Source organism: Petaurus breviceps, unplaced genomic scaffold (genome assembly GCF_028583685.1).
Source record: "Petaurus breviceps papuanus isolate PSGF00001 unplaced genomic scaffold, PetGlider_PUasm1.0 90769, whole genome shotgun sequence".
Taxonomy (NCBI): domain Eukaryota; kingdom Metazoa; phylum Chordata; class Mammalia; order Diprotodontia; family Petauridae; genus Petaurus; species Petaurus breviceps.
The window spans coordinates 10,593,038-10,612,098 of record NW_027187341.1 but is presented as its reverse complement, the minus strand read 5'-3'; the positions used below and the strand labels follow the sequence as shown (position 1 = coordinate 10,612,098).

Here is a 19,061-nt window from a genome sequence, read left to right as displayed (position 1 = left end):
TTTGAAGAGGACCATGACATCAGGCAAAAGATGACATGACTTGCAGTTGACTTTGATTTGAATGAGGGAGGGCTCTGCAAGGTCACCAGCCTCACTTTCTCCTCCAGAGCCATCTTGATCCAGTGACAAGATATTCATCAGGATGACTGGAGAACTGGAGATGGCCCAGGATGCAATGAGAGACCCTGGTCCTTTTAGGCTATTTTCTTTTCAGTTTCTCACTTTGAGTGAGGTAGCACCCATTCAGTGAATTGGCCTCTTAAAGAAGTGAGTCAAAGGATGTCCCCTTTAATTTAAAAAATATTGGAAGATAGTACTAACAAGTAAGAAAGCTTCAAGAAGGAGGTAGCAACTAGATTGAGTCTTGGAGGAAGATAAAGAATCTTAAAAACAGAGATGTGGAGGGAGTACATTCTGGGTATTGTAGATGGCTTGGATGAATTTTTTAAATTAATTGATTTGTTAGTTTTCAACATTCACTTTTATAAGATTTTGAGTTCTAAAATATGTTCCCTCCTTCCCCTCCCCCCTCCCCCAAATGGTAGTCAATCTGATACAGGCTATACATGTACAATCAAATTAAACATAGTTCCACTTTAGTCATATTGTGAAAAAAACAATCAGAACAACAGGGAAAAACCACTAGGGATAAAAAAGAAAAAACAAAAAAGAGAAAATAAAATGCTTCGATCTACATTCAGACTCCATAGTTCTTTCTCTGGATGTGCATAGTATTTTCCATAGGATGAATTCTAGGAGGTAAGAGAAGGGTTACTGAATTTGGGAAAGTCATAACAATCCAGCCTAGCTGGAACATAGACTGTGTCAATGCGGAATAATATGGAATTAAGCTGGAAAGGTAGAGTGAAGTCAGCTTCTGGAAGGCTTTAAATGCCAGGCTGAGGAGTTTTGCACTGCTCCAACACAGCAGAAGACCTCATAGGCTACCCATTCCAAATCATCCATGAAAAAGTCCCTCCCCCCATAAGTGGTCATCCATCCTTTGCTTTTAAAAACCTCAAGGCAGGAAGATCTCTACCTCCAAGGTTGCTTATCCCACTTTTGGATACCTCTAATTTAAAAAGAATTTTTTCACCTTACACTAAACATCTATCTGTCCCTTTGCAGCATCCACCCATTGCCTTCTGGGGTCAAACAAAATAAGACAATATGGAAGCAATGAAGGATTTGGAGCGGGGGAATGCCATGTTCAAATTTGTGCTTTAGGGAAATTTTGTTTTGGCAGCTGAGTGGACATTGGATTGGAAAGGGGAGAGTTTGGAATCAGAGAGATCAATTAGGAAGCATGTATCCTGCTTATGTTTAGCTCTTGCATTTGATAAAAATGAACCTACATTGAGAGAGAAAGACTAATAGACAAGGACTATTAATTAGAAAAAGGATCACTGTGAAAGTAACAAATTTAGGCATAAAATGTCACCTAATTCTAAGCATCCTATATTAAGGATGATGTCCTAGGCTGTAGGCCTTGAGGATTACTTTATCTTCTTAGGGATCAGCTTCTTCTCAGTGCTGAGCCAAGGCACATTTTGTCTGGGTCCAGCATTTTTTCTTTTATCATATTATGAACTCTGATGACCACTAAGTTCTGGTTCATGGCTCTAAGACTCATGACTTTCTTGGTCTTTAAACATAACTCCTTGGATCTGGAGTTGTGCTATACCTGACCGTTGATGCCCTTCTATCCTTTTCTGTCACTGCCATCAAAACTTGGTGTCTAAATTTTTCCACTCCCCTTTCTCTCTGATTTCATTATCCTACTACCACATACCAGACTATAAGAATGCTCTTAATAGCTTTTCTTAAAAAGAGTAAAAGAATTGTGTGCACAAACACACGAGTAGAATTGAATGACAGATAATTGACGGTGCCTATAAAAGAAGCCAAGTAAGACTGGCCCTAGGCAGAAGACATTTGGGGTATTGCTTTTAATTTCAGGAATCACTGTTTAAAGAATGCCATTGATATTTGGAACATGTCCAAAAAAGGATAGCTAGAATGGTGAGGGATTGGAGATAATGCCCTGTGAAGATCAGTTGAAGGAACTGGACATGAGAGAAGAGAAAATCTGGGGCTAGGTGGAAGGACATGATTACTGCCTTCAAACCTTTGAAGGGTTGTCACCTGGAAGAGAGATTAAACTCAGTCTGCTTGTCCCCAGAAGGAAGGAATAGAAGTAATGGGCAGAAGTAGGAAAGAGACAGATCTTAGTTCTAATGTTACAAGAAAAAAAATAACCTTAACAAGTTCAGCTGCAAAAAAATGGAATGGCCTACCTCCATGGACAGTAAGATCCCCATCACTTGTGGTCCTCAGTCAGAGCCTGGATGATCACTTGTCAGAATATTGTTGAGGAAATGACTGTTTAGGTCCAGGTTGGACCACATGGCTTCTAATTTCCCTTTTAGCTTGGATTGGGATTCTGTGATTCATGCCTGAGACTATTGCAATAGCTTCCTTACTGGGCTAATTATGTCCTGATGGACATGCTATCAGCAGAGCTCAGCTTCCTGGGCCACAGCAATCATTCAAATCCACCACCAAGGCCTTAGGAAATCCCTATTTTTTTTGTCCATCTGAATTTCATTTTTTATTAGATTTTTAAAAGATGGCTGTTTTAAATTCAGCTAGCATGAACCAAATTGCTTACTTGGAATACTCTCCCCTTGTGTTTGTGCTCATTGAAATCCTATTCATCCTTTAAAGCTCAGCATAAATCTAATCACCTTCATGATCACCCCAGCTGAAATGATCTCTGACCCTTCTGTATTCCTAGTGGTTTTTTTCCCCTGTTTGTACCACTTACTATTAAGTGACTTGGGCTGTTGCTATTTTGGATTATAGCTATGAATCTTAACATTTAAAAAAATAAAGAATGCATTTTTGGAGGGCAGAAACTATTATTTTGGTCTTTGTAAACATCAGAGCACTTTGGACTGAGAATGCTATGCGAAGAGTAGGTGTTTTAAGAGGCAATTTTATAAATAGTGCATTTATTAAGTACCTATTGTATACAGATGATGAAAGAAATGTGATGAAAGAAATACAGATTTAGATATGAAGAGATCCCATACTTGATGGAGCTTACATGGCAAGGAAACATAGTATGAATGCACATATAAGAGAGTATGCTGTGAATGCAAAATAAAGTGCCAGGCTAGTTCCCAGAAGGAAGAGGTTGTTAGCCACCATGGCAATCAGGAAGGCTCCAGGGAAGATGGGGCATTTGAATTTGAAATTCAGCTAGCATTCCTTCAGCCCAGGAGTGGAAAAGTACACCTTAGCAAAGGTATTACATGTACAATTATATGTACAAACAATTTTAACATTGGGTTTTGTTTATTTTTTTGCTTTTTGGAGGGGGGAAGGCAGCATTTGGGGTTAAGTGACTTGCCCAAGGTCACATGGCTAGTAAGTGTTAAGAGTCTGAGGCCAGATTTGGACTCAGGTCCTCCTGACTCTAGAGCCGGTGCTCTATTCACTGCACCACCTAGCTGCCTAACATTAGTTTTAGTTTTGGTTTTTCAAATTTTGAGTTCCAAATTCTTTCCCTCTCTGCCTTACCCCTCATTGAGAAGGCAAACAATTTGACATAGATTATATATATGTAGTCATGCAAAACACATTTCCATGTAAGTGATGCTGCAAAAGAAAACGCAGACATAAAAAAGACCCAAGAAAAATAAAGAAAAATTTTCTTTGATCCACATTCATGTTCCACTAGTTCTTTCTCTGGAGATGGACAGCAACTTTCATCATGAGTCCTTCAGAATCGTTTTAGATCATTGTATTGCTGAGAATACCTGAGTTATTAACAGAAAGTCATCATATAATGTTGCTGTTCCTGGGAACAATGTTTTCCTAGTTCTGCTTATTTCACTTTGCATCAGTTCATGTAAATTAAAAGGTGAGACTTTAGCTGAGAATGGAAGGAAGCCAAGGAAGCCAGGAGGCAGGGATGAGGAGAAAGAGCTGGCTGGTGTAGGAAAGTCTGAGAAACAGAGTAGTCTGCTGTCTAGAAGCAAGAAATAGCAAAAACCGACATAGCTTGACAATGTATTTTGATTTTAATTTATTTTTTTATTTTAATTTTTTGGAGGGCAATTGGAGCTGAGTGACTTACCCAAGGTCACACAGCTAGTTTTTGTGTTAAGTGTCTGAGGTCGGATTTGAACTCAGGTCCTCCTGACTCCTGGGCCAGTGCTGTATTCACTGCACCACCTAGCCACCCCTAACAATGTATTTTGAGCACATTATCTTCTTTGAACCTCCCAATGGGATTATAGGGACAAGAGCTGGATTGATATTTGATTGATATAAGGAACTCCTGGATTAGCAAAATCCCTCTTCCAATGCAAGTTTACACCTTTTCCACAACTGGAGTCTTAGAGAGCTGCCCAGAGAACTGAGAAGTTGAGTGAACTTGCCCAAAGTCAGGTTTTGACCCTCAGGCTTGACTCTAGTCTCCAAACCACATTGCTCTCATGAAGACACATACTATGGAAGTCATTATCCTAGATAAGAAAACTGAGGCTCAGCCCATTTAAGTGGCAGGCTCATGGTTTCCATTGCTACACAGTGACAAAGGGATCTAATATGAAGCTAGGTTTCTCTGAATTCCAAACACAGAGATCTTTCCACTATACCACACTTCCTCTGACTCATTGGAAGAGTAAGAGATAAAGCTGACACCAGTTTGTGGACAGTTATTCACTGGCCAAAGGGGTTTGAACTTTGTCTGGTAGGCAGTAGAAAAGCACTGCAAATTTCTGTGCAGAGAAAGTATGGGGTCTGGTCTACGCCTAAAGAAATATGCCTGTAATTGTTGAACTAGTGAATGAAGTGAAAAAGCCTTTTGTGAATCATATAGTGCTAGATTCCAGTGCACTCAATGCAACCTCTAGACAAGCTAAATAAGTGGTATGAGCTAGCAGCACTGTCACCAATCCTTTCTAGCTGTATCAATGGCAAAGGGAGGCGGTATCTGACAGCAGAGACGATCATTGCATTGATGTTCTCAGGGCTTTCCATTTTTATTGATTTCTATTGCCTACAGTCAGTTTTTCTTTCAAACCCTTGCTTTGTGCTACATGTCCAGGTGTCTGCATTCTATAGAATCACCTAAAAAGTGTGTCATGGTTACAATCCTTTCAGTTTTGTGCCAAGTAGAAAAATCACTTAGCATCCCTCCCAATCTTTCTTACATTTGGTTAGAGACCATGATGTCATGCAGAATTGGGAGAATTGGGGAAATGTCTTTTCCCTCACTTATGGAACTAAGTGAGGACACATTTTTTCCTGGTTAGTGAGCTGAAATGTCCTTGACTTTTAATTAAGGTTAGAGGATGATAGCCTATATAGCACTGGAAAAGACCTTGATATCATCTCATCTCACTCTATCATTGTAGAGAAGAGGAAATTGAGATGCATAAAGGTGAAGTGGCTTGCCCACGTTTTGCCCTCAGAATATATGAGATGTGTAATAGGTTCTTGTTGATTAATTAATTGATTAAGAAGAGCAGAGCTTGAATTCAGGCCCAGATTCTTTGACTCCAAATACATGCATTTGTCTGCCAGCAGTTATTTCATAGACCTATGCATGTCATCTTCTTATGGTTTCCATGGGGATAAATTCAAGTCTGTGAATAGAGGAATTGATCTTTGCTTCTGGAAATACTAAGATTTTTTTCTTCCTCTTAACTCAGGAAAGCTTCCCAGTGGAATAGATTATTCTAGCATTTGAAGTTACTAAGAAAACCTTAGCCTTACAACATTTTTGGAGTTTGCAATGAACCTCAGAGGCAATTTAGTCTAACTTTCTCTTTCTGTAGGTAAGGAAGCTGAGATTCAGAGAGGTTGAGTTACTTGCTCAAGGTCACACAGCTAATTATGATCAAGACTGGGATCAGAAACCAGGTCTCCTGACTCTCTTCAGTATATCATACCAATCCTTCACTTACCTAGGTTATCAAGAGTCAGTGTCTCAAGAAAGAAGGGAGGTCAGAAGTATTCCTTAATAGCCAGACAGGAAATAAAGCATGGCCAATTTTCTTGATTTGGTTTCTTTGGGACTCTCTCCTAGGTCCCCACACATAGGCTTTGTAAAACACCCCAAGCTGAGCTGGGTTTTTTGAGCAAATTGATCCCAGGTTTTCTTTCACTTTCCCAACAACCTTGGACATACCTGAATTCCTGCCAAGCCATTGGCTACTCTCCAGGTTTTGTTCATATTATATTTATGATGTTTATATTAAACTGACTTTTGTCATGTTTTTAAATCAATTTCTTTCTCTCACTCCCTTTCTATTTGGTTTGCTTGATAATGCAGAATTGAGAGAGCTTGGAAAATCCCCAGGCACCACAAAGTTGTGAGCCTGTGGAGACTTTAATTAAAGTTACTCCCGATTATGGGACTCTAAAATCTGGCCTGTCTGACTTTTCACTGCAGAGCTGCACAGAGTAAGGAAACCTATTCGCAAGTGTCAGCTATAAAAGAATTCTGAGCTCCATTTTTCCTCCCCTGCAGCTACAAATTTCCAGCTCTTGTCCCATCCAGAACTCAGATTCAGTCAATATATTTACAGCATCATACCAAGCATACTATCATTTATTTTTGCTGCAAACAGCATCCTTCTTTTCTGCTCCATTTCACAGAACCCTCTGAACCAAGATAATTGGCCTTATCCCCATTAATTCTCTGCCTGCCCAAAAAACCAACTGACTATGTCTTCCTATTGCTGAATCTAAGTGACTACATTCAGGCGAGTCTAGATTGGAAACTCTAGTGATAGATTTCAGTCATGAGGAGGAAACACGATCCAGTAGAAAGAGTGCTGGGTTTGGTATTGGAAGATTTGGGTTTGAATACCTCTGTGCCTTCCGGCACATCATGTCATTTTTCTGAAAGACAGTTTGCTTATTTGTGAGGGATGTGTGTGAATGAAATGACCTTTAAGGTCTCTTTAAATTCTAAATATTTATATGATTCTATGCGTAGCACAGTGCTGGACACATAGTAGGTGCTTAATGAATGGGAAACTTAATATGTGAAAGAATGAGCTTCCTAGAACCTAAGAAACTAGTGAAGGATTCAGCCTGAAGCTGTGTACTCAGCTGTCCTGATTTTCTTTAGTCTTTATCTAGAATTGGATAGCTATGGTCATTTAAATTTTGTTAGTATCATAAGTCAATAGAATTCTCCTCTTGCTCAGATAAGGTTAAGCGACCTGCCCATGGGAGATTATTATGAGTTCTGGACGATATTAGTATTAACAGTGGACGGCATTAATAGCTTATAGCATTAATAGTAGATCTAAGATTAGAGCATGCTTCTCTGCAGATATCCGAGAATGGCATTTTAGAAAATGCCATTAACCACAGCATTTTTAAAATAGTCACAGTGGAGTTTTCACAAATCATTTCTGAATTATGGCTTCCCAAGTTCATTTATAGAGTGCTGAGAATATATAGAGTGCTGCCCAGCAAATTCTGAGATGTAAAAAAAAAACGAACTAAACCATTACTATCCAAGACTATACTTGGGTAGGAAGCTGTGGCACTATGGCTTTATGTAGTAAATGTCTGAACCTGCTAAAAATTCATAGGATCATAGGATTAAGAGTCAGAAGGTATCTTATGAGATATCAAAAGGCATCTTGAGGATACTGAGGACCTTGAGGCTAAGTAACTTGCTCAAGGTCACGTAAGTAATAAAAACAAGTGAAGAAGATGAGACATGTGCAAACCCAGATCTTCTTATTCCAAATCCAATGCTATGTCACACAGGTGAATGGGTCGAACTAGTCTCATCAATTGTTCCTAATGCATAGGGAAGAAACTTCTCATTTTTATTTCTCCCAAGTTTCCACAGAGTCCAGAAGAATCATTAGGATTTAGAACTGGGGAGGATCCCAAGGAACATCTAGTTCAATCCCCTTTTTTAACTGGTGACAAGACAAAGGTTAATAATTTGCTCAAGGTCAGACAAGTCAGAAACAGCACAGTCAGGCTTCAAACCCACATCCTCAGACTTTATAACCAGGATTCTTTCCACTGTACAACACAAGACTAGGGGGTCAATGTGAAAGTACTTATAGCAGCTTTCATTGATGGATATTTGTCCTGTACTTTGGGGCTTGTCTGGTTTCTGGGGGGAAAGCAATAATAGTAACAACAGTAATAATAGCTGATATTTATATAGCATGTTAAGATTTGCAAAATACTTTACAAATATTTTCTGATTTGATCCTACAATAACCCTTGGAAGAAGGTGATAGAAAAGCTAAATTCCCATTTTATACTTGAGGAAATTGAAGCAGGCAGAGAGGTTCAGATCCTTGCCCAGAATCACACAAAACTGGGAAATATCTGAAGCCAGATTCAAATTCAGGTTTTCCTGACCCCAGGTGCAGCATTCCTATCCACTATGCCACAAACAATCCAGATCTAACAACTAGCTTGTTCTCTGATGCCCTATCTTGGCAGTATAGACCCTTAGAAGAAGTATTGCTGCTGTTGGTGCCAAACCTTCTGCGGTATTGTAGCAGTGCAAAACTGATCATTTTCCCTTGTCAGATCTTGAATAATAGGAGAGGGAGGAATGGAATGCTTTTTGAGCAGACAAGGTAAAATGGAATAAGTCAAGAAAGTTGGAATGAGGAATAAGAAGGAAGAGGAATGGTGATATGTTTAAGACTGGAATTAAAGAAGGAGTTGGCAGAGGCCTGTGAGTATATCCAGAACAATGAGGTAAGAGATGCTTTTGCACCTCTGTGTAGAGGGTGAGGATGGAAGTGAAAACACAGCTATTGGGAGAGCAGTGGTATACCTCGATGGCTGATGTTTCCTGTTATTTCTGTGAAGTGGTCAGAAGTCAGGGACATTCTGGCACAGCCTTCCCTCCTGTGAATTGTCACCATTGCTATTTCTGCAAGGTGGGACTGTTTTTCTATCATTTGCCATAGATTATGGGTATTGTTTGTCCTTCATTGTTGAATCAGGAAGGTGATGCCATGGCTTGCAAGTGAATTGGATTTAAATGCACAGTCATCAGCCTCACTCTCTCTTCTGGAGTCCAGTGAGAAGGTATAGATCAGGATGACTGGACTAGGTCCAGAAGCAAGATAAAGATCTATTGGAGATAGCCCCAGATGCAGTGGGAGACCTTGGCCTTTTTAAGCTAAGGTCTTTCCCAGGTCTTAGTTTGACTGAGGTAATGCCTATTCAGTGATTAAGGTTAGGCAAGAAATGAGGCAGACAATGGCCACTTTTACCTAGTAAAACAATCAGTCTGGGCAGGGAAGACTCTCAGGGTTTCAGGACGAGCAGAAACAATTGCTATTTACACTCACTCTGAGCTACCAGGGCCCAAACGATGACCAAGTGAGGCTTGGCATGGACCTGGTGTTGGTCAATCAATGAGAATCAGAGTGATTTGGGTTTACAGCATGGTCTTTAAGAAAGAAATCTAGCTCCTAAACCACAACATATCTTGTGAGATTTTAGTGATCAAAACTTATATTCCTCTGGGCAGAACACCCTTAGGCAAGGAAGGAAGGAAGGAGGGAGAGAGCTATGTTGCCCAACTGGAACTGGCCACTTGGGTCCCCAGTGGGGCAGCTACTACTACTCTTCTTCTGTTCACTATGGGTATAATCAAGGGCACAAAGATCCCTTCTTCTTCATGTTGTTTGCCACTGAAGGAGGGATGAAAGAAGGGAATAGAGGGATCTGTAGATTAAAGGGGAAGACAATAATAATACCATGGCAGAGCATAGTATGGTGGAAAAACCATCAGACAAGATGGTTTTAGTCTTGCCTCTGTGACTGTAAACCTTGAGGAAGTGATTTACCTATGTTAATTTTAATTTCTTCATGAATCCCATGGAGGTGATAACTCCTACCCTGACCATCTCATAGGAATGTTGTAAGTATAAAACTGAATTGCCACAGTTGCTGGTGCCCTATCCCCTTGTCATTTTACTTTGTTTCTACTTGGTATATATTTTGTATTTTGTTCACCTGGAAACTTAGATCCTGTTCTCTTCCCACTCCCATATAGAATGTAGGTTCCTTGAGGGGTCTATTATTTTTGCTTTTGTCCCCCAGTGCTTAGCATAGTAGTTGACACATAGTAGTGACTTAATTAGTGCTTCTTGAAGAAGTGAATGAATGTCACACACATGTGCACAATATATATATATATATATATACATATATATATATATATATATATGAGACTTACTTGTGAAATGTCTTCATTTTAGAATGACGAGTCATTCCGAAACCATTTGTTGATGTTCCAACAAAACACACATGGAACCTGCTACAGTTAAGAATTTGGGCATGTGGAAGCTGAATTACCTAAAAGCCTATAGCTCCATGTTAAAGCCTAAATAAGGAATACCTTATCATGCTTTTCATAAAAAAGAATCTGGAATATTTCCTTCCCAAGTTTTCACCAGGAAAGTTTGGTGGGGAGTAAATAATTGTGAATCCTTTTTTATCAGACAGAGATAAAAGGTAACCCTTGCTCACTACTCCTCAGTGTAGTGCAATTTAATAAATAAATGTTCTGGAAGAGATTTCAAACAGGAAACTCAGTTTATAGCACATGGAACTTCAATATAGTTTCTGTTATCATTAAGCTGAACACACTGCTAACTTTATTTTAATAATTCATGCATTGTTTCATAAACAAAAGCAAACAAGCATTCATCTGAGAGATCACTTTTAGGGGAAGAAATAATAATTTATAATTTTATTTATTATTTCTTTGGTGGAAAGCAGTCTCTTGGCTGAACACACTTTTTTATTTATGAAACGGGACATGCATTATTAAAATAAACCCATGACTGTGTTCAGCTTAATGATATGCAAAATTATTTGAGGTTGGGTACAGAGTGGTTTCATTTCTCTACCTGCTGTAATGGTTGGTAGATTTTCTCACCCAGTTGCAGATTTATGGGAACATTTAAGGGACATGTACTTAATTCTGGAACAAAAATGCAGCCACATTTGAAAAATAAAGGAAAGATTTCTTGTAATAGTTTCACCTTTGAGCAGTCCTTGAGAAACCAAGAGCGTGGGACTGTCCTCTGTTGCAGTCAGTGGCAGAAATTCAGAGACAAAAGGGGGGATTTTTCCCTCCATACAATACTAATCTTAGGCAAGTCATTGGATCTATGCTCTTGGCTCCCACTCTCCTTATGGGCTTGGTAAGCTTCACTGATCTCCCTCATGCACTTAAGCCAATGTGCAATGAGTAACCCTGGCTCATCTCCCTTCCATTCCCCGCCTGCTTTGCTCTGAGCAGCTTGGAGAGAGGGAAAGAGCAGGAGAGAAGGGGGGAGAGAGAGAGAGAGAGAGAGAGAGAGAGAGAGAGAGAGAGAGAGAGAGAGAGAGAGAGAGAGAGAGAGAGAGAGAGAGAGAAGGAGGGAGGGAGGGAGGGAGGGAGAGAGAGGGCAAATGACCTAGAATGTTTTTGAAATTGGATTTGCTATGTTATGTGATAAGCCACCTTGCTAGGTGTTTTTTTTCCCCTTTCTTTCTGAGAGAAAGTCTGAAATGGTTTTCAGAAACTGGATAGTAAACTACTTGGATTGTTATTGCAAAAATACTGGCAGAATTCTGTTCTCTTTATAGCTCGTGAACTATTTGGATTGGCAGCCATTACAGAATGAAAGCAATGAGGAGGGCCAGATGTCTATCCTGAATCATTTATCCACATGTTACAGATAGGGTGTTTTCCCAAGGATTAGCTATATCATTGATTCTGGGGTCTTCTGTAATGTATACATTGTGTCAGGGTCAGAATGGGAAATCTCCAATATGTTTCTACTATATCCAAAAAGAACAGCATGGTTTTCTAATGGCAAGGATGGCCTTCCAAAATATGTATAATCAGTGGTCATGTCAGTGGAGATTTTTGAAGGATACTGATCAGGCTCCCCTGACATAAATATGAGAGGGAAGTGTGTCATAGTAGCTAAAGTGTTAGACCTGAGTTCAAATCCTGCTTCTGACATTTACTTGTTTTTTTTTTTAAGCAATTGGGGTTAAGTAACTTGCTCAAGGTGTTTCTGGGTGGGTGCTAGGTGTCTGAGCCTGGATTCGATCCCAAGGTCATCCCGACACTGGGGCCGATGCTCTTACTCGCTGTGCTACCTGGCTGCCCCTGACATTTGCTTGTTATGTATCAGACACATTGCTTTCATGTTTCTGTTCTAAGAAGCTTCAGTTTCCTCATCTGTAAAATGGGACCAATAATAGCTATACTATCGACTTCACAGGGCTTTTGGGGACCTCAAATATGAGATAATACTCATTCAAAACTTCATGTTTTGAAGACTTTGAAGAATTATATAAATGCTTATTCTCGTAATTGTAATGGGAAATGGTAATTTCCCATTGACTCTTTAAGGGTACCAGAAAAACCAGAATTACAGGTTTATTTTCATCAGTTTTTAAAATCCCTCATTAGGAGGCAAATACTTCCTGAAAGGAGAGGAATCTTAAATTATCATCAGATAACACCCTATTAAGGATTGGTCATTAGCTTATTCGGGACGGGATGGGGATTTGAAAGGTACAGGGGAAAAAACTCTCATTGCCTAATTTTTCTTTGTGATGGGTCACATTTACACAATTTTCAGGTTTTCAAAGTGCATTCCTCACAACACCCTCATAGTATGAATATTATTTTTACTTTAATTATTTTAATACCTTTTACAGATAGGAAATTGAGACTGAACAGTTAGGTTGAGGTAGCTAAGTGAAGAAGTATACTGAGTACTGAGCCCAGAGTCAGGAAAATGTGAGTTCAAATCCAGTCTTAGGCAGTACCTAAAGGTGTGCCTGGGCAAATAATTTAACCTCTGTTTGCCTCATTTTTCTTAATTGTAAAATGGGGATAATAATACCACCTACCTCCTAGGGCTGTTGTAAGAATCAAATGAGAAAACATCTGTGAAGTGCTTAGGGTAGTGCCTGGTACGTAGTTGGTGGTCAGTAAATGCTTGTTATGCTCTTCTTTTACTTTAAGTGACTTGACCACAATCACAGAGCTACTAAGTTCCAGAGCTGGGATTGGACTCAGGTGTTCCCTGACTTTAGGTACAGCATTCTTTTCCATCATCTCATGTTAGAATGTTTTCCTACCTCAGTTCCTATATTTGCAAATAAATAAACAAACATAAACATCCCAGAAGAAGGATTGCAGAATGCCTTCTAAGGAAAAGAAGAACATTGGGTAGCAAGTTGAATGATCTCCATTTACATAAAGATGCAGAGGCAGCACAGCGTAATGGATAAACAAAGCTAGAAAGACCCATGTTTAAGTCCTATTTATGAAACATATTGGCTATATGACCTTGGACAAATCATATAGCTTCCTAGTGCTCTAAGACTATGTGTTGCAGAGAAGGTGCTGGTCTGCATTTGGTAGAAGGAGTTTCCTATTAAAATAAATTATGGGTTTAGTCTCTACCTCTCTTTCAGACATAGTAGAAGACTAACTCATAGGAAGATTAAGTCATTTGTTTAAGGGTTGTAGCAAGTCAGTCTCAGAAACTGAAGTGGAACTGAGGTTTTTGTCTCTCCTCTAGAGTCCAGACCACTATCACTAAACCTCTACAGGACATCATTCAGAACTTCTTTTGGTTGTTTGAATGTTACAATATCTGGATCTTCTTACTATTTTTTTTCTAAAAATATTCATCTTATTTTCCCATTGGTTATAGGAAGTTGTGGTCATGGCGGTGTGGCAAATATCAGCAAACCTTTCATTGTTCAGCTAAATTGGAGAGGGGCTGCCTATAAGTATGGAGCCTGGGGAAGAGATTACACCCCATGGGAGCCAAAGAAAACACTATACTGGGTGGCCCCCTTGAACACAAATGAAAGGTACCTAGAGTATTATCGGCTTTACAACACCTTGGATGACTTGCTACTGTACAGAAATGCCCGAGAGTTACGAGTCCTATACGGAGATGGCAGTGGGATGGTCGTTTACAACAACTTCATGTACTTCAACTATTATTCTACACGTGACATTGCCAAGCTTGACTTAAACACCAACATTATTACGTTGAGAAGGGCTCTTCCTGATGCTGCCTTTAACAACCGCTTTTCCTATGCTGGTGTCAAGTGGCAAGATATGGACTTTGCTGTGGATGAAAGTGGACTATGGGTTATCTATTCAACTGAAGCCAGTACTGGTAACATTGTGATTAGCAAAATCAATGACACTTCACTTGAGGTGCTAAACACTTGGCAAACCCTGCAGTTTAAGCCATCTGTCACCAATGCTTTCATTGTATGTGGGGTTCTGTATGCCATTCGACCTATGAACACCAGAAAAGAAGAGATTTTTTACTACTATGACACAAACACTGGGAGAGAAGGCAGAATGAGCATTGTCATGGATAAAGTGCTAGAAACAATACAGAGTGTTAGCTACCACCCCCTTGATCACAAACTCTATGTCTATAATGATGCTTACCTCCTGACTTATGATCTTAGTTTTCAGCAGGAATTACAGTGACCTTGATAGGCAGGAGAAAAAGAGTGAAGTGAAGCTTTTCTTAAAAAAGTGAAATGCTCTCATGTCTCTGTGACCTATTCACTTATAAACCAAGCTGAGTTTGCTTAATGACATTTGAATCACTTTTTGCATCTTTAGAGGTATTTTAGGGGTTTGGAATAGCAGCATTTCCAATGAATCTTATTTTACCGAATTCAGCAAACATTTATTAAGTACCTGCTGTGTGCCGAACACTGTGCTAGGTGCTGGTGATTAAAAAAAAAAAGATAAAACCAATAGTCCTTGTCCCCCAGGAGCTTATATTCTATTGAGAGGATTCCAACACATTCCCAGATGAGTAAAAGCAAAATATATACAAGGCAATCAACAAGATTTTAAAGAGATAGAGAGCGTGAGCAATTGGGGGATTTGCAAAAGCTTCATGTTGGAGGGGTGCTCCACCTGACCTGGGTTTTGCATCTCACTGATACAAGTGTTCTTCTATTTCCTTGGCACAGCAAAGAAAAAGTGAATCTATAAATCCTTGGTCCAAGCTAGTAATGGCTTTAACTAATTCAAGAGATTGAATTTCTGAAAGATGAAACACTCATAACACTTACCTCATGCACAGCAACAGTGCATAATATTAATGCTTTTGTTTTCCATAGCAGTAGCTTATTCCAGTCAAACCCTAGTGACCTTTTTCTTCTTTTGACACTGAAAGGGAATGAAAGGACTCAGAATCATTTATACCTTTATTCAATGAACATACCTTATTTCTTCCCCATTGGGGGAAGATCAGTCATAAGGCTAGGGATTTTTGCAGAGATCCTAGTATATTCTGAAGCCCAAATTTATCTGTGTATGTGTCTGATAATAAAAGCAATAATAAAAATGGCAACAATTACAGTTGTGCTGTAACCTAAAGGGTCTACCTTTACTCTCCTATGCCAGAATGGAGTGGCACGTGTACTTCTGAAAGCTCTCTAGTATTACAGGTGATGTGGTTCTAATTGGAGTCTTTGAGGAAAGTAGTCATACAGTGCTTGAGACCTAGGCTAAATTCCCTTGCTGTCAAGGATTTGTGAGGTTATCTAGGAAGCTACTCAATTCCTATAGTAGAAATAACTTAATTCTAGCATGGAAATGTCTAGATTTTAGTAAGGTGGACTCCCTCCAAAGCTATTTGGTATGGGCCAGCTAGGTGGTGAAGTGGATAGAGTACCAGCCCTATAGTCAGGAGGACCTAAGTTCAAATCTGGCCTCATACACTTATTAGATATATAACCCTGTGTATCTTACTTAACCCTGATTGCCTTCAAAAAAACTCAACTGTAACAAAAAAATGAATATTTGGCAGATGCTCTGCTTTTGATGTGTTAGACTATGGGACCCCCACTATAAGCAGGTACTCTATCTCCTGCTTTTCCAGAATGATCCTGATAACTCCGAAAAGTTTCACAGACATTTTGGGACTCAGCTCCTTGAGGGACTATATCTACTGTTTTGTCATTCCCTGTGGAATCTGATATAATGTCATGTACTGTATCAACAAACTGTTTTGAGCTTCTTAGGGAAAGGCACTTCTGTAGGTCACACAGAATGTTGGGAATTCATCCTTGCTATTTGCAGGTGAAAGATAGCTTGCTGTAGTGGGTAAGAGATATGATCTTGGAACTGGTAAGACTTAGGTACATGTTTCTGTGTGACCCAGACCAGATTACTTGATCTACTATCACTCTAGGACACTTTCAAAGACTTTAAGTTACAGAGAAGGTACTGACCTGCATTAGTTAAGGAATTTTCTTCATCTGGAAGTTCCTTATATTAATATAATCTCAGGTCCATTCTCTGTCCCTGTGCCATCTATAGGCAAGCCACTTTGACCTGTTTCTCCATCAACAAAATAGAGCCCACATGAGCCACCTATCTCATAACTTTGCATGTAAGGCAGCTTTGAACATAAGAACCAAAGAGTCACTGGCCCATTCTGTTTTGTCTTCTATGGCACAGGTCATAAAACAAATAAAATTAAATTTTTTACTACTCAGCTCCTCATAAACTTTTACTTGTTCCAGGTGTATAGGCATACGGGTGATAGCATGTCTGACATAAGGTGGCGTAGTGCTTATGGTAATATTAATCTATTTTGTTTCTTGAGTTTTGATTATGTGGTAATGTATTGAAATGTATTTGAGAATTTTAATGTGAACCATTTTAATTCAGTTTTTGTTAAATGCTTTAAAATGTGTTTTCCTCTTCCCCCTTTGGAAATGTAGAAATGATAAGGAATGAAAAATTCACTATTTTTCTTGGTCTGTACTTGTTTTATGGGAACAGCTATGGGGGAAAGAGGTAGAATGTACCACCTCTTCAATCAATTGAATAGTTAAAAGATATACAATCCTGTATATTTTTGTATTGCCTCTGTCCATTTACCTCTGATAAGTTAGCATGTGAGGATAGGTCCTCAAGTTCCTTTTAATAAATGGTTAAAAGTGCATTTTTGAAAATTCTTATTTGGACCTATCATCAGGTCCAAATAGGGGTTGGTGGGAGGGATAGGAGGCATCAGGGGTCGGTGCATAGGGAGGGATGATGCCACCCTCACCTTCTTGCTATCCTCTGCCAAAGGATGGCATTCCTTTGCAAGTCCTAGGATTCAGCGCACTGATAGCCCCTTCAAGTTTCACATTGCCAACCACTTCCCCTCTTTGTAATGGGCTCCCAGTAATCAGTTGACTCTTCAGAGGAAGAATGCAGAGTCTTTCCCACCCTCTCCCACTTTTTTTCCCCCAAGAAGCAGCCCCTCACCATCCTTAGTGTTTAAAAAGTAATTACCAAGCATTATGGGGAAAGTGTTAACATATGGAGTGTGGAGGGTGGGTGGTAACAATGACAGATTTTTTTTAAAGCTTAAGATCGATAATATATAAAAGTTCTTAGAGAGTGAACCATGACTCAATATGCCAACTACAGGTAATTAGGTCTCACTATTTCTTGGCTCTATTTGCCTTCCTTCTTTATGTCTTGTTTTTCTTAGTGTTATTTCAGTTCTAACTTTCTAATAATAGTTATTTAGTCAACCAACAAACATTTATTAAGCACTTATCATGTGCCAAGTACTGTGTTAAATACTAGGGATATAAATAAAGGGAAAAACATGGACCTTGCCCTCAAAAACTCACGTTTCAATGGAGTAGACAACAAGTAAAACTCAATTGTACATACAAGACATATACAGCATAAATGGAAAGTAATCTCAGAGGGGAGGTGCTAATATGGAGGTGGGGTGGAACTGGGAAAGTGGGTGGGTGGGATTTGAGCTGAGTCTCAAAAGAATCCAGGGAAACTGGGAGGAGGAAGAAGAACATTCCAGGCACATGGGACAGACAGCAAAAAGGCCTGGAGTTGGAAGATGGAGGAATGGCAAGGAGGTTAGTTGGCACTGAATCATAGAGTATATTGGGGGGAATAAAGTATAAGAATGGAAAGATAGGAAAGGGCCACTGGTGAAGGTATTTAATTGCCAAGCAAGCTTTGATATTTAATCCTGGAGGTAATAGGGAGCCACTAAAATCTATTGAATAGGAGTGGGTGTGGAGGATGTGACATGGTCAGACAAATTTTAGGAAGATCATTTTGGAAGTTGAGTAGAGGATATACTGGAATGGGGAGAGAATTGAGTAGGGAAATCAGCCAGAAGGCTATTGTAGTAGTCCAGGTGTGAGGCAATGATGGTAGAAACTGTGTGGGCGGAGAGAAGAAGATACAACATGAGAGGTTGTGAAAGTACAAATGACAAGAATTGCCAATGTATTAGATATTCTAGGGTAATCTTTATCTCTAGCATTACAATTTGCAAAGTACTTTAAATACATCATCTCCACTGATCCTCACAAAATACCTGAAGTGGGTAATATTAATTTTTTTTGTGTGACACTTCTGATTTCCTTGGCATAGGAAACTCCCTCTGTTAATGCAGATGGGCACCTACCCTGCTCACATGGGCTTAGATAGTTGCCTGGGGGCACTGAGAAGTTAAGTGAATTGCCTTCAGTTACAGAGGCAACATGTTCTCTGAAGACCCCAGACCTTCTCTATCCTGTGCCTCTTGAGTTTCATTATTTCCCCCATTTTATGGCATAGAAATTAAGGCTAAATTGCTTTCCCAGGGTCACATTACTAGTATATTTCTGAGGTGGTAATCAAATCTAATCCTTCCTGACTCGGGGTCCACTGCCTTGTCCATTATGACAGACTAGTCCTCCTCTAGTTACTGAACACATTTAGCAAAGTCCAAGCTGTTTAGAATTTGCCTGTACTTAGTATAGTGACAGGAACATAGTAGGTGTTTAATAAATGCTTATTGACTGACTATCTTACCCCAACCTTTAGCTCTGGGCATGGGGTCCTAGGGTCTCTGGCAGTTATTTCTATCCTGCATCGCTGGCAAATTTTCTATGGCCTTCTGAGATTTTGCCCTAAATCAATGGTTCCTCTTTTACCCTAGTCGAGC

The 19,061-nt window shown here is 39.5% G+C and overlaps 1 protein-coding gene across 1 annotated transcript in view; it reads left to right on the top strand.

Moving 5' to 3' along the window:
* The window catches only part of OLFM4 (olfactomedin 4), a 40,638-nt gene extending 23,593 nt beyond the window's left edge, over positions 1-17,045 (top strand). Inside the window, exon 5 of the mRNA XM_069068626.1 lies at positions 13,761-17,045. Within this exon, the coding sequence (XP_068924727.1) occupies positions 13,761-14,563 (803 nt within the window). The 3' untranslated portion in view covers positions 14,564-17,045. The remainder of the gene's footprint in view (positions 1-13,760) is intronic.
* Positions 17,046-19,061: the final 2,016 nt, after the last annotated feature.